General features: G+C 50.9%; 6 protein-coding genes across 6 annotated transcripts; 3 read left to right on the forward strand and 3 right to left on the reverse strand.

Moving 5' to 3' along the window:
- Window positions 1-21: 21 nt before the first annotated feature.
- ALTATR162_LOCUS8714 (uncharacterized protein) lies at window positions 22-225 on the reverse strand (the record flags this gene model as incomplete). The annotated part of the gene is made up of 1 exon (XM_043316347.1): window positions 22-225. One exon carries the CDS (start codon window positions 223-225, stop codon window positions 22-24), a length of 204 nt encoding a protein of 67 aa, XP_043172282.1.
- Window positions 226-2,392: 2,167 nt separating this feature from the next.
- On the forward strand, window positions 2,393-3,702 carry ALTATR162_LOCUS8715 (uncharacterized protein; the record flags this gene model as incomplete). The annotated part of the gene is made up of 2 exons (XM_043316348.1): window positions 2,393-2,539; window positions 2,599-3,702. 2 exons carry the CDS (start codon window positions 2,393-2,395, stop codon window positions 3,700-3,702), a joined length of 1,251 nt encoding a protein of 416 aa, XP_043172283.1.
- Window positions 3,703-7,908: 4,206 nt separating this feature from the next.
- On the forward strand, window positions 7,909-8,209 carry ALTATR162_LOCUS8716 (uncharacterized protein; the record flags this gene model as incomplete). The annotated part of the gene is made up of 2 exons (XM_043316349.1): window positions 7,909-7,997; window positions 8,050-8,209. The coding sequence occupies 2 exons, from the start codon at window positions 7,909-7,911 to the stop codon at window positions 8,207-8,209; spliced, it is 249 nt and encodes an 82-aa protein (XP_043172284.1).
- A 185-nt stretch (window positions 8,210-8,394) lies between these two features.
- Window positions 8,395-9,754, reverse strand: ALTATR162_LOCUS8717 (uncharacterized protein; the record flags this gene model as incomplete). Its single annotated transcript, XM_043316350.1, has 2 exons — window positions 8,395-9,556; window positions 9,603-9,754. The coding sequence occupies 2 exons, from the start codon at window positions 9,752-9,754 to the stop codon at window positions 8,395-8,397; spliced, it is 1,314 nt and encodes a 437-aa protein (XP_043172285.1).
- Window positions 9,755-10,208: 454 nt separating this feature from the next.
- On the reverse strand, window positions 10,209-11,639 carry ALTATR162_LOCUS8718 (uncharacterized protein; the record flags this gene model as incomplete). The annotated part of the gene is made up of 1 exon (XM_043316351.1): window positions 10,209-11,639. One exon carries the CDS (start codon window positions 11,637-11,639, stop codon window positions 10,209-10,211), a length of 1,431 nt encoding a protein of 476 aa, XP_043172286.1.
- Window positions 11,640-12,242: 603 nt separating this feature from the next.
- ALTATR162_LOCUS8719 (uncharacterized protein) lies at window positions 12,243-13,837 on the forward strand (the record flags this gene model as incomplete). Its single annotated transcript, XM_043316352.1, has 3 exons — window positions 12,243-12,296; window positions 12,349-13,455; window positions 13,511-13,837. 3 exons carry the CDS (start codon window positions 12,243-12,245, stop codon window positions 13,835-13,837), a joined length of 1,488 nt encoding a protein of 495 aa, XP_043172287.1.
- Between the last annotated feature and the right edge of the window lie 1,921 nt (window positions 13,838-15,758).

The following is a 15,758-nucleotide window of genomic DNA, read 5'->3' on the forward strand; positions in this document are numbered from 1 at the left end:
CTCATACGCAATGATCTCGGACTATGAGAGGGGTTCAATCATTGAAACGACTGTATTCAAGTTGGGCGTTGGCCGCGAGAAAGCGTCACGCAATTGCTTTACAGATCGATACTGGAAGCAGATGTCAATTCCCTTCTTCTTTCCCATCAGCACGAGTACTTCGTCTTCCCTGAACTTCATCTGCTCACCAGCGTCGAGGTTGTGGATGATGGTAATATGCTTCATGGTAGGGTAATCGATTTTTGAGCAGGTGAGGGAGCCCACCAAGTCCGTGACCCTTGGTTCATACGTAACCAGCAACTTCAGCGTCTCTAATGTAGGCGGGAAAGGACGTAGCCGCTCTCCCATCAATCGGTCTTAGATCCGGGAGTGAGAATCGGAAGTGAAAGTTGTGATGTACAAAGGAGCAGCATTGATAGGGAGCGAGAGATGCTCGGGTGATGTGAACGTCAAGAGAGATTCTACAGGCGGCAAAGAAAGGTAGGCCTGTCGGCCACGTCAATGGCAAGGCAGCTCTAGGGTCTGCAGAAAGGGTGCAAGTTTTCTCAATGCATCACCCATGTATTGCTTCTTGAAAAATGACCCTTCGCTGCGGACCAGATAATTGTTCGCATCCGCGTGGGAATACAGGGCTTGAGACATCGATAAACTGTTGAGTCGCAGGGTACCGCATCGCAAATCAGTAAGCTTCGGTAGCATAAGTATGAGGACCGTGAGAAAGGTGCTATCGTGGTTCTCTTTCACATCGAAGACGCATTCCCTCTTCGATTCTGTTGAAAGCTGGGATACGCGATAAGAGCGGCACATGCATCTCGGAAAACACGCTCAAAACCAAGTCTCAATATCGGTCTAGTGGGCTTCCAGTGGCCAGTATCGTCGTATTCAAGACTCATACGTCTGTAAGCGATAATCCCAAGGTCCCAGGCTTTGCTGACCAGATCGGGATACTTCATATATGTCCGAATCAGAGCACGTGTATTGCAAAGATGCACAACCGGGTTCGACAGGAGCTCCTCTCTCGCTGGTGAGCCCAGAAGCCGGCATACGAGCGACACTTGAACCAGATCTCGTCGCTGCTGTCGAAGGAGGCCTGAGTTCTGACGGACAATAACGATAAGCAACTCGTCGAGCAATTCCATTAGGGAATTCGCATGCGAGAAGTTTCTTTCAGTCGAAAATGCTTGGCCAACACCGGTGGTATTTCGTCGAGTAGTCGCAGCTCTGGTTTCCGTCGTGGGTACTCCTAAGATAATGTTGCACGTGGTGAAAGAGTCCGATATACAACCGCACTGAGACTTATACAGTTGCCGATCTTACCTTACGGATGCAAGAGTCAGACAGGGATGGTTCAGACAAGAACAGCGGATCCTGCAATGTGACTGATGATATATTGAACAGGTTTGAGAGTAGTGGAAGGCGCTCAATCAAGGACACGATGGGATTCCTGGGCGCAGCTGTTGTCAATAGCACTGCTCACCATGCCGCTGATAGGGAAACCAGACACTGGCTCCTTGAATCATACCAGATCCGATCTACTACATTCTGGTCACAAAAATTAACTCTTGTCGTTGTAAGTCGAGTCTCATGAAGAATGCGGAATAGTTGATGAGTCAATAGCCTGGAGACTGGTAAGGGTGTTACACTCTACCATGGTACCTTATACCCTTGGCAGTGCGCAGCCCTTTGCAAATGAAGCATTGAATAGATACATGGGAAAAAGGTGTTGCCAAAGGTTAGAGCCTTAGCATCGCTAGCCTTACGAGTAAGACGGTGTTTCGTGTTTCGCACACCGAGACAAATCTGGGCTGCTGCTAGCAATTGGTAACAGATCGGAGAACCATACTGCGCCAACCTTGCGGGATAACAGAGAGTTTCTGCTACATTAGTAAACATGAAAGCTGTACCCAAGATCTAGTTGATGAGCCAAGCTGTTCGTGCAATAGCCTAGTGTTTTGATATGCCCTTGTCTCGGTGTCCTTTGTCGTGTGTATAGGCGCATGCATCGGCGCAGCGATTCGTTGATATTGTAGTAATATACGACGATAAAGTCAAACCCATGCTGTGCCACACCATCAAGAACTTGTACAGCATGTAACCAAGATTCATTTATTAGGGTTAGGATAGCTGGTGTAGCAAGAGATGGAGATAGCCGACCGGCGCTATAGCGGGGCTGACTAACGAACCTCGGGCCGTCATGTACGTCAGCTTCCACGTTGCATCTTCCCGTGCCAATTGGCTGTCGCGCAACCATTATTACTTTCACTCTTCTTGTAGCGAATACCTTTCCAGCTGCTTCAAGCTTTGGTTTCAGCGGTCGCGACCCCAACTCAATGTCAACAGCATTCCGGTAGCATCATCACTGGACAGCCCTCTCTAGGGCCCCGCAATCGCCATGTCAAAAGAGAACCGCGCTTTCGATACCCAGAGATTGGGCGCTGGCTATGGCTTCGAGTCGCACCCAAAGCGCGTCATTGAGATGCCACCCACGTGGGTGCTTCTCGTAGGCTTAGGCTTTCTGCTGTGTGCAATGGGCTTCTGGGTACGAATAGATACGCGTACATGAAGTGCTACACGCGACTAATATAACATGGGTGACAGCTCTACATCGCATTGAACCTCTTAGCACCCACTCCGCGGCTCCCACGACGCTCAGAGAAACAGTACACGACGATACTACCCGACGGCGCAAAGAGCGATCCAAAGGAACTACCGTGCTGGCTGGATAAATGGGCGGCAGAGAAGGAGGCAGCAAAGAAGGAAGCAGCGAAAGAGCCTGGAAGTAAAGTTGTCATACCACCACAGATGCCTATTGAGGAACCCGAGTTGTTCATGAGCGTCGTAGTACCCGCATACAACGAGGAAGAGCGCCTTGAAGGCATGCTGGAAGAGGCCGTTGACTATCTGGAGAGTCAATACGGTGATGCGCATGCTGGTCGGAAGGGTGAAACGAGGCAGAAAGGATGGGAGATCCTAATCGTCAGCGACGGGAGTACTGATGGCACGGTCGATAAAGCGCTGGAGTTTGCCAAGGAGCATCAACTAAGCCAACATCCAAAGTCGAAGCCAGGACCGTGGTCAAAGAACGGCGACGCAAAGGCACCACATTCTACACACATCCCACACGGCAGCATACGCGTCATAACACTTGAAGAGAACAGAGGCAAAGGCGGAGCAGTCACGCACGGCATGCGACACGTTCGAGGCCAGTACATTGTCTTCGCAGACGCAGATGGCGCGAGTCGCTTCTCTGATCTGGGAGCACTAGTTGAAGGTTGTCAAAGCATAGAGGACAAGCATGGACGTGGTGTCGCCATCGGTTCCCGGGCTCACCTTGTCGGCAGTGAAGCCGTTGTCCAGCGCTCTAAACTCCGCAACTTCCTCATGCACTCTTTCCATATCCTCCTCCGCATCATGACACCTCCGGCTACTGCGCGGATCAAGGATACACAGTGCGGCTTCAAGCTGTTCTCGCGACCGGCATTGCCGTACATCGTCCCGTACATGCACTCTGAAGGCTGGATTTTCGATGTCGAGATGTTGATGCTGGCCGAGAGCGCTGATATCGCCATGATCGAGGTAGCTATTGGTTGGAAAGAGGTCATGGGCAGCAAACTGAATGTCGTCTGGGATAGTATTGGAATGGCGTGGGGCCTTGCCCTGTTGAGAGCTTGCTGGATAGCAGGCATCTACCGCAGAGATTGAGTGACTAGAGACAGCAAATGAGATCATTCTTGAGTTGTACACGTAAGTCACATCATGATGTCAAGAAACTAAAAGTGCTTGGCGTCTCATATGGACCGAAGATCAACTGTTGCGGTGTAACTGCAGCTTGATCGATCCAGCAGTCTACCTTGTCAGTATGGGGCTGCGCCTAGAACCTTATGTACGCGGCTGCAACGGTTTTGCGTTATGCCCCTGCCGGGCTGACACCAGGAAAGAACCCAGAAGAAAAGAAAAATGAGCGACTCGCGCTTCAAAGCTTCAATGTCGCTACGCTTTCCTGCCTCTAGAATATGGACCCTGATACAATGACCTCGGAAGACGGCGTAATTCGGAAACTCTGCAACCGCATCAGTCACCCATAGTTCCATTGATCGTCTGGGCCTAAGTGCGATTGAACACACATTTCGGGATCTGGCACTCGACGCGCGACTTCACTCTCACCCGGCAGGTGCGAATCATGGCTCAACGAAATGTGGATCAAACCTGCTGCTCATAACCATGCTGCACGTGGCTCGGCGACGCCACGCATCCGATTATGCGCTGATGACATTTCAGACGATTCTCCGGGTACGCCTTTCCTTGCATCTTGCATCCTGATCGCCTGCTGTGCCCCGCACCCCCATCATCCCCAAGCCACCAACCCGCATCCGAGCTGTTTGCTAGCCCTCAGTTCGCCTTCCGCATTCAATACCCTCTGCATGAGAGACTGTATCTAGCCCTGACACTCCCCTGCTCGTTGTCTGCCCTCTTGGGCTTAGCTGCATGCAAAAGAGAAGTGCCTTGTCCTTCTGGCGGCGAAACTGCTCGCTCCTGACCGCCGAAAATACTCATTCAATTTACAAGACCTATCATAGATCTTGCCTCACGACATTGGACGGAGTAACGACTAGCGGTGAGGTGTTGGAGTGACGTACGTCGTAGGTTCCAGCTCAGCAGACGACGCCCGCTCTATGCAAAGCACCTCAGGCTCGCGAGTAAGGACAGTCGGACGACCGAAGCATGGCATCATACCAAAGTGATAGCTGTGCAAGGAAACCAGGCCTCTACCACGACGCACCCGGCGATCTCTAGTTAAGGGTTCATGGATCACTAGGAATGTTTTCATACCCAGCATGCGACATGTGATTTTGGTCCTCTTCGGTTATTTAGAACCATCTCGGGAAGCCTATGAGGTCAAATCCGCCGATAGTGGCTTCGAGCAGTAGCTTCTAGACACACAGGAATGCAGGTTGTGTTGCGGATGACGGCGTAGCCTCTTAGAGCGCTGTGGCTCGGCTCATCGACGGGACATCAATACTACTGCGCCAGCAGTGATTCTGCCTCGAAGCCTGTTGAAAGTATGGGACGTGTCTCGCCGTCTGACATGAGCTGGGTATCAGGCTGCTGCTTGTAACAAGCCTGAATTGTTTGCTATGTCGATAAAGGTTTGATTGCCCATACCTAGGTATGCCGTGTCTGCAGAGCATTGATGATAAGGCGCGGCAACGACAGGGAAGTCGCGCTACGTATGCGGACCTGGAGCTGATGCAGGTCATTCGTAGGATCCTATCCGCATCGTGCCGTTCACACCAATCGTGTCCTAGTGCAGATCTCCCAGATACACCTAGACGCCCCTGTGGATTTGGGGGCTTTCTTTCCGCGCCGCTCAGAAGCTACTTAGGTACTATTTGCTGGGCACACACGCATACTTCTATCACTCCAACATCCGTGAGTCTAACTGAAAGTGCCTACGGGGTAGGTCAGAACTTATCATCCAGTGGAATGTGCCAAAGGAAAACACGACCATCGGCTTACACCTGATTTCCTTGCGTGGAATAGTCCGTACACTTTGTAGTGTATGCGCTCCTACTCGCTGGTCAGGTCTTCGTTTTCTACTTCTACAGGTATTATATTATCCGCCGGTTGTTATCCAGATGAGGAAATCTTAGCGCTGCACGTAGACACATCTTACCGGTTTCGGTATTATCCGACTGTCGTTTGCCTCATTCAATGGGAATCACTGAAGGACGCGTGGTCTGCTCCAATCATACAGTATCTCCGGCGAAACACGATGCTGTAGACTTAACGTGGTGTTTCCTAATGGAAAGTGTTTGCTCTCAATATGTGCAATGTAGCCCATGATTCCTCGTTCTTCTTAATGTCCGCCAAAGTCTTCCAACTCTATCATTGATCAGAAATACTTCACGATGCATACTTCACGGCGGCTGCTCGAAACCAGAATTAACTTCAGCCACCAATAGCATCATGCCGCATTCCCTAAACGGCGGAACACAAACATCTCGTTTCACCACGCAAGATGTAAAGGGTGATTTGGAGATATCATCGTAAGCCACATTCGCACGTTCTTATATCTCACCGCCGACGATAGGAAGAAACAAGAGCGAACTCCTCCTCATCATCAACTACCTTGCGGTCGCAAATAGGTGGAGACCAGCGAAACGGAAGCAAGCAGTCTCGAGGTACTAAAAGCCGATATGCGCGCTAACGAATTGAAGTTCAAACACATCAGATCGCAGTTTGGCAATTGGGTTGATGACGCTCGTGGCGTGTAGAAGGACTGTTTTCTCTGATCATCGCCTATTTTTGGTCCACAACAAGCAAGAGTATGTCGTGGTGCGATCTGACGGAGCCTTGAAAGTAGATAGGGGCCTGCAAGATTCATAATGCATAGTGATCGCAATAAGGATTTCGTCGATAGGCCTGTTTTTACGAAGGGTTGCGTGAAAGTTGCCGAGCAGGTGGAGCGTGGGGTCGAGGAGCTGGTGGGGCGTGAGATTGAGGGAGCTACGGTCAGATAGGGTACGATCGGCGACTACTAGTGCCACGGGGCTGAGAGGCTGCCGACTACATGCACACCACTCCGTGCATGCGGACTGTTTTGCTTTCAGTCTTGCCACCAATCTGCCGCTAGGGCTGTGCCAAGCTGACAACGTGGTTGCGCAATTTAGGTTGAAGGTCCCCTTGCCAGGCCTGCAGTGTTCTAGTGTGGCGTCATGTTTAGAGGAGAACAAGCCTGGTGTTGACAATGCGTAGATCACTGTGGCTTCAAATGATGGCAAGTGACACCAGATCATCTGCTGACGAAGCTTCGCATCATCGTAAAGTTCAACATCGTAAATGGACCTCATCTTTGATCCGTATAGTCGGATTCGTAAAGCTGTATGGTGTGAACATTCGGCATCGGGAGGCTACCTAATTGCGTGCTGCTGTATGGGTCGATGAAGATGAGCAGCTACCTGCGGATGTTCCTATCAGCATCTATACACACACCGCTGCTTCAGGAGCGCAGTACGTTTATTGACTCCAGAATTCTGAGGGACGCATTCGTATCTCATGCATGCGAGTCAAAGTGGCTGAAGTAAAGTGGCTTGATTCGTTAGTCAGTGGACCATGCTGGGCATCACTAATAGCAAGCGCGTTGGACTTTCGTTGTTGAGTGTGCTTTTGCAATATGCAGACCGAGATCACACACGTTAGAAACAGATCTTGACTCGCGCCAACAGATAGCGACGCCGGGAATGCGCCCACATAACACAAAGACGCCTAGGCTGGTTGTGGGATATTACCTACGTAGCGTGACGGCGATTGTGCTAACGCTTTGAGGTAGGACCTAGCGAGCCACCAACGCGTCAAACTTCACTTCCAATTTCCTTTGTGGCAGCTCCAAGGCGGAGAAGAGCATTCGACTACGCTTGGGCTAGGTTACGACCAAATCCAGCTAAGCGCGAGGTAATCATATAGGCGCCCCACTATTTTGTTTCCGCGCGTTTTGCTCGTAGACAGACAGCGAACCACCGACGCGCCTTCTTACATCCATACCTTCCGCCGCGCACGGTCTAGTAAACTGAAGTTGTCACCGCCATTACTAGAGGAGCCAATGACAAACTGGGGAGGGTAGTCTTATACTACTAGGCCCCCAGCACCTCGGTGCCGGAATTGCAACGATCGCTCAGACAGCAGGACACACGGGCTCCTGATGTCGCAACGCAGCAAGAAGTCATTGTAGGATCCGAAGTCCAGTGTCTGGCGACGCTGAACGAAGTCCTTCTCCCAGCATGTCCGGATACATAATGCACCCGCTACCCGTGTGCTTTGTCTTACAGTCGCCAAACCTCGACCTTCCATTCCTTACTACTTACTATTAATACTCCTCCAACTCTTACTTTCTAACCAGATTCATCGATCATGGGCTCTTCTTACCGAGACACCCCCATTGGTCAGAACCTAAACCATGCAAACGCAACTTTCAGCGCTAGCAACGAAGAGACTTCGTCGTGAGCTTATACCAAATCTACTGCCCTGTCATCTACTGACTTTCTCTGCAAGTACCAAGGTACAGCCAGGCGACTCGAACACTGATACACAATCCGAACATGTTGCCACTTCCACCACTGAGACGACAACACCCGTTCCTCCTCCTCGCTGTCCATACCTGCAGCATCTCGATCTCATCCGTATGGGTGCTCAATTCGAAGAAGAGAAATGAATGACTATGAAAGAGACCATGACACATGACGAAACATTAGAAGACCCGGGACATGGGATATGTCAAAGACGTTGTAGAACAAATGGGTCATCGATGGGTGTCGAGGCAGGTACAAAAAATTGCCATGTAACTATCCACTGTTGCACCCCCCATCAGAACACACACATTCTTATGTACCGCATCATTCACTCGAATCTTGCGACCCATCCATCACCGACCCTCTCACCCTTTGCATCCACTCCACCCCAAAAGACTACACTGCTGCCTTTCTCCATAACATCCGCACCGAAGAACGCTCTCGGGCCAGGATGCAGCTTGCCATCTCCTTCCTCCAGTTGCTTGTCCGAAGGTAGCTGTACTACCGCTTCCGCCCATGACAAGTGTCCAGTATCAGCACCTAGAGCAGATCTAATAGCATCTTTGATCTTGGCAGGATTGATGGCATTCTTGAGCGTCATCGATGGCTTAGCTTCCAGGTCACTTGAGGGTATCTGGAGAACCCAGGTGTCGCTGAATTGAGTAACTTCATTCGCATGCTTCGGATCTTCGGGTTTGGTGTTCGGAATATCAGCAGAGGAGTCATTCCGAGCTCCAAGGAGGTAAATGAGGTAGTTACGACCCCAACCTGTAGTGACTGGTAATAAGGCTCCGTTATGTCGTGCACGAGGGCCTGGTGCTAGTGGGTTCGTAGGAAACGTGAAAGACTCCCATTTCCTCTCTTCACTTGAAGAAGAGACACTGATATGATGCAGCTGACTGCTCATTTGATCTGATCCAGATATCAGCCATAATTGACCATTCGCTAGTGCGGCGTTTGATGTCGCGACTGGTGCTGTCGGAAGCTGTGTCCAGTACCGCGCAGCGATGTCGAACTGCCATAGGTCTGATGCATTGTCGCCAGAACCATCCACTCCCCCAAACAAAATCACGTGCTGATCATGTGCGAACAATTGGGCATTGCGACGTGGCCCTGGGCCGATATCTCCGGTGTCGACATCTCCCTTGGATGGCTGCAGAATATCCCAGCTCTTTCTTTCGGGGCTGAAGAGCCAAACAGATGATTGCTCATCGATCAGACCACCGTTCTCATCACTACCGCCGTATACTGCCACGTTCCCGTGGAAGGCGCAAGCTGTGTGACTCGATCTTGCTGCGGGTATGCGATCACCTTCAGATGTCGGCAAAGCTGGGATGATACTGTAATCCATTTCTGGTTTCCCCGAGTGCTCAAGAGTGACGATATGCACATGGTTGCTAGCAAGAACGTTGTTCGCCGTGTCACCACCGAAGATGTAAGCCTTGTTGCCGATGGCCGTGACTGTATGATTGGAGCGCGCCAACGAGCGTCTGGAGGTCAGCCTCACCCTGTTGACAAAAACACTGGGTTACATACGCCGATGTGTCACCTGTTGCTGTAGCCATACGCGTAAAGGTGACTTTGAGAGGGAGCGTTGGCTTAGAGACGATGTAAGCAGCGTAGCCTGCTTCCGCGGTGTGTTCAACCACCTCCGCCGCGATGTACGCGCCTGCTGCGACTTCGGCCATGATGCTGGTACTGATTGGTAACGGTGATTTTGACTGATAGACAGACGATGAGTCGAAGACAAGAAATAGTGGCAGACGTGAATGGCGTAGAGAGGGGCGAGGGCTAATGCAGGTACGCGGGCGATGATGACGTCAATGGCTCCACAGCGACTACGGCTTTGGAACGCACGTTGCAACGACTCAATACGCGTCAGAAATGTGGCCATCCGATACTAATTCTAAAGTCTACGTTTATCATGATTGGGATAGAACGCTCGTGATTGCGCGATCGCGAAGCCTCAAGATGACGGTGAGATGTCGCTCCGGCTTCTCGAAGCTGTATCATGGACAACTAAAGTTTCGAAGGCAACGAATTTAATTCATCCAGCATTGATTTGAGTCGTTGTGGGTTGGCATCGAAGAGTCCTCGTCATGAATGCGGTGCTATTTGAACGAGTAGTATAGTGTCGAATCATCAGCGCCAACACGCCGTATCACTACCCAACTGTTTTGGCATGATGTCCCACCCGACTGACAGGCCCTCAATGTGAGCGGCATGTTTTACTGCTTCTAGACTCCCGAAATGCGTTTGCCGCAGCTCCAGATACTGTTTCACGTCCTCTGGCTTCTTGAAGTCTTTACGCTCAAACCCAGTTTTGCTATCGTATCGGCCCAAAGACCGCATATATTTCATGACACCAGCCAACGATACATTGATCTCATAGGCGCCTCCATCAATGGCACGCTTGTATAACGCAGCTATGATCCCAGTTGCTAGAAGATAACCAGCACCATGATCGAACGCTTGACAGGGTAAGACACGCATTGGTTCGTCGGCGTCATAGCGCTCGGCCTCTGCCACATTGATACCAGAGCACGTCTGCACAAGTGAGTCAAACCCGCGATTCTTCGACCAAGGACCATCAGGGCCATAAGCACTGAGATTTGCAACGATCAGCTTTGGGTTTGCGTTTGTCAATTCTTCCGCGGAGAGACCTTGTGCAGCAAGGCTTCCAGGACGATAGCTCTGGAGAAAGACGTCGGCCGTGGAGAGCAGATCTAGTAACTTGGCCTTATGTTCAGCCTTTTTGACATCGACTTGCACCGTGCGCTTGCCGCGGGATAAATCGATGTCGAGATCAGGAAGATCAGGTAGGGATGGTGATGTGATCCAGATGACGTCGGCCCCGTGCGCGGCTAACGTCTTTCCAGCGACTGGCGCAGCTATGACTCGGCTCATTTCTACGACGCGGACACCTTGAAGGCACTTGTTTACTGCCTTTGTTATCGGTGTCGGTGGCATATACGACTCAGACTTTGCAATTCGCTTCATGAGGATTGGGAAGTCTGCAATAGCCCTGGCTTGGGCTAACGCGTCCCATTGCTCGAGAGACCTTAGCGCAGCGATGACAGCTCCGCAGCGCAAAGCCTCGGCCTCCAGTTCCACAGCTCTCCATTGCAGCACTTTTTGAGCCACCTCTTCCTTCGATGCGTCTAGTGGAAGTCCTAGGACATGTAGTGCATTCCAACGATGATTTGGAAAAGAATCATGTATTCTCACATATCCATCAGCTGTTTTATGAAACCCACCAATAGAGTCCCAAGGTGGGAATGCAGACTTTCCATTGACAGCATACAATCGCTCAGATTTGAACTCGACGCATGCGTGCTCAGCTGGAACTGTAACCTGAGGAATCGGAGAAGCATTCCGAACGGACCAAAAGAGAGCTGCAGCAAGCGCAGACGATGCGATGGTAGATTGTGCGAGGACGTCGACCTTGAAGGAGGATGGCAAGCATTCGACATCCAAAGGTACGTGTAGTGAGTTGAGTGCATCCTGTGGCAGGCCCAGCATCCTCCATATAAAGGTAACCGAGCCAAAAGCGTCAGAATCCGAGGGATCCATTGAAACTGTTGGTAGAAAAGAGGAAAACCCTGGATCTAGGTGATGTTCGAGGGATGCTAAGGCGGAAACAAGCTGTACTAGTTCGACAATGACGGGCGTTCAAGCACGAAAAAGACAGCGCACTGCAATGTCATAGAGGTGGACATTTATCCGAGCTCTCGCGTCCGAGTATAGGGAGGGCCGGACGTTGGACTACATGATCGGATTTGCAGGATACTAGAGATGGAATGTGTGAGAGAGAAGGCTTAGGCATATAGCCGACGATTGCCTAGTGCCATTATGTAAGCAACTGGAGGGCCTTGATCGAGTCACCGACCAGGGTCTTAGGTACCCTTTCCGGTCCACAGATGTTCAAATTCGTCATGTCACAGCTGTTCTTATCAAAAGGCCTATCGTTCTTACAGTTGGTGATTACGAGATGTAATTCCGAGCTGTCGTACGCGCTCGGCAGGCTGAAGTCGGGTGATACTGTTGGCATTTCGCAGCGCGAGATACCGAGAGCCCGATCCCCGACTGACCGGTTTGACGAGCCATGCCGTCGTGGAATATAAGTGTGGCTCAGCGCAGAACAGTACATCCGCACAATTACCTGCTACAGTCACAATGAGCCATTTACAGAATATTATCGCTTTCGGGTTGCTGAGTACTACCGTTCTGGTAAGTTTTCGGATGTCAGTCACATAGGTATAAGGATGCTCACAACGTGCAGATCGTATGTAGGGTACTATACAACCTTTACTTACATCCTCTCCGGAATTATCCGGGACCGAAATCTTGGGCAGCCACGCGCCTGACGTGGGCGCGTTCCATGCAATCTGGTCTTTACCACCTCAAACTGCACGAGTTCCATGAGCGATATGGTCCAGTCGTTCGTGTTGCGCCGGACGAGCTGTCTTATGTTACTGCTGAAGCCTGGAGAGACATCTATGGCAATCGCAAAATCGTGAAAAATCGAGTTTGGGCCGGCCAGGAGGAAGAACATCACCCAATTAGTATCGTAAGTACGGACGAAGCGACGCATTTGCGAAACCGTAGAGCATTGACTGGTGCATTCACCGAACATGCGATCGTGGAACATGCGCCCGTTTTCGAAGGTCTCATTGGTCTTATGATACAAAAGTTGAAAGACGCCAGCATACAAGGCCAAGGAAACGCCGTTACTGATCTTACGAATTGGATGAACTGGTTGACATTCGACATATCTGGCGCTCTTTCCTTTGGCGAGCCCTTTGGTAGCGTTGCAGAAGGCCGCGCACATCCTTGGGTAGAGATTAGTTGCAGCTTCGGAAAGGGTATCGCTCTCTTAGCTTCGATCAATTTTTTTCGTCCCTTGAACAAGTTGATGAAACTTGGGATGCCGAAAAAGATCATTGCAAGGATGGATTATCACAGAAACCTCGTGCATGAGAAGTTCATGCAACGCCTTACTATGGAAAACAAGATGAAGGCACAAGACTACGTTGGCTCTATCATGGCTTACAATGAAGAGAAGGGCGAGGTCAAGATTCCGAAAGAGGAGATCGAGGCGAACATGACTGTGCTCATATTCGCTGGCAGCGAAACTACAAGTACAGCCATGACAGCGATACTCACGCAGCTTTTACAGAGCCCGAGTGCTTTGAAGACACTAGAGTTGGAGATACGCTCAGCATACGAGACCGAAGACGAGATCACGATTGCTAGCGTGGCAAAGCTTGAGTACCTCACAGCGATCATACAGGAAGGGATTCGAATGGGACCGCCAACAGCCGTCGGTTTGCCACGCGTCACACCCAACGAAGGTGCACGTATCTGCGGTCAACTTGTACCAGGCAACGTAAGTGACTTTGAGAGATATTTGGAAGTGGATACTTGCTTACACCATCCTGCAGACTTTTGTGTCCGTAAATCAATACCCGACGTTTCGCTCAACACTGAACTTTACAAACCCAGATACGTTCATCCCTGAACGATTCTTACCGGACTCGCCGCTTGCGTCTGATCGCTTAGACGCATTCGAGCCGTTTCTGCTTGGGCGACATAAGTGCAGTGGACAAAAGTTGGCTTGGACCATCATGCGGTTGACGCTCGCGCGGCTCATCTTCACATTCGACTTACAGGCTATGGAGGAACTTCGCGACTTTGGTGAACAAAAGACCTATATTTTCTGGGAGAAGCGACCGTTAAAGGTATTAGTGAGGCTTAGAGATGGGCAATAGTTAATGATGATCTGTTCGTTCCGTCTGGCACTGCACTAGCTTCTTCCAGCGGCGCGAGGATCTTGATCGCGATCTGGGCACATGTCGTAGCGATCTTGCTCATGCAACAACAGCATACTTATGCTCGTTTGATTAGGAACTTGGCCATCTTTGTGCCGGCAACAGGTTTCGTAGAACTCGTTGATGTCTGGACGCGTTGCTGTTCGGACGTCTTTGAAGATCATAATGCAAGTACTAAGCAGCTCTTACGGACAGATCGATGCAAGCCCACAAAACTTCCAGAGCTCGCACGGCAGGCCAAACAAAAGAGACGTGCTTCTCACGCTGGGACGATTCGTACGGCTTGGAGACACAAAGGCTTTGCGGGGACAAACATGTAGTTCTATGTCTTTGTAATCCTGCCATGGTTTGCGCACCCTGTACAAGGCAAAATAAGTCAGCTGTTTAGTTCTCGGTCCAATATCGGCCTCCCTATATATAGCCTGCATAGGTGTCTTATGCGTCGGCCCATTACTATCGTAACGCACCTCGGTACCAAACCCGCGGGCTGTTCCTGAAGCCAATGCGTCTTGATCATGTCGGGCCTTTAGTCCTTCTGAGAAGTACGTTTAATTGGGCTTGCTTCAAACAAACATGATCCGTCCGCCGGATGGTAGTGGGTGTGGCGGTGGTCCTGGAAAAGATTGGCTGCAACAGTTGTACGCACAATCCATGCTGTGTTCTGAGCATCCATGCCAGTACTGGTCTGGAGCGGTGGGATCTGTTGCTTGCCTTGATCGCGTCTGCGGAATCGCGAACATCATTCGTCTTCTTATTTCCAGGTTGGGCAATCGTGTGTAGAAACATCATAGCGTGTGCGGGTCAAAACATCAAGGTGAGGCCGATGTGGCATTCGTCATCGCATGATACTGATCGGTCAAGAGTTCTGATGATTGCGAGATTCCCGTTTTCGCTATGTCGCCCTACGAGCATCCCAAGCTAGGACCCCTGATGGTTCCAGGGCTAGAACCTTGTCTAGGGAGGATCTTCACGCCCGGCGCCTGGCACCTGTCACTCACTCGGTTATCTACAGGACAGCAATGGCGACACCCTATCCGCTTACTGAAACCTAGCTTCGCTCGCTTCGGCTGCCTCTTCCAACGTTCCGGCAACTCAAGTCTCCGCCGTCCCGAACGGGTTTGTGGTCACGGCGCCTCGCAAAGGCCTGCCGCTCGCTGTGCGGCCTCGCCAGGTCCGTCTCTAGCCTAACCAGTGCACAAGGCTTCTTTCGGCGCCTTACAGTTCCCTCCATGATGTCATAACATCCGAAGTTGTTATATCTGCGTCTTCATGGGCGACTTCCAAACACAACGCAGATGCGTCGCAACCGATGAAATTGGTTGGCATACTATTTTGTGCCGCGAGGGACTCTTCCAACGCCGCCTTGACGTGCTTTCTTTTCCCCGTTTACAAGGCGTCACGCGCCGCACTCTCAACAAAAGTCGTCACGCCCGCTGGCGTGTCGATCGAGCACTGACAGGCGTTTGCCACACCAAGGCTTTTTACCCGCGGTTCTCCAACACATAGGCTTGGAGGGTTTCAGATGGCCTCATGTTTGAGGCCCCTTACGCTTCTATTCTTGCCCTTTACAGTATGCCTGTTGAGGGCCATTATAACGTCTGGCTCGTGGAGACTGCAGGTAGAGGTGACAGCTATAGTGGAACGTTCTAGCCATCGTAGGGTCCCTGCAAATGCTCAATTGTGCCTTGCGCTAGCTCGACAGAGTGGCTATTTCATCCTTGTGGCGATCGTTATGGCAGTAAGTGCCACACATCGGCACACAACAACGCAACCTACACGTCCATCGCGCCGCAGTGTACACCAGATGTGAGGGCGCGGCACCCAATTGATCATACTAAATGTGTTTATTGACCGACGCCCC

This window comes from Alternaria atra (genome assembly GCF_907166805.1).
Source record: "Alternaria atra isolate CS162 genome assembly, contig: 29, whole genome shotgun sequence".
Lineage (NCBI taxonomy): Eukaryota > Fungi > Ascomycota > Dothideomycetes > Pleosporales > Pleosporaceae > Alternaria > Alternaria atra.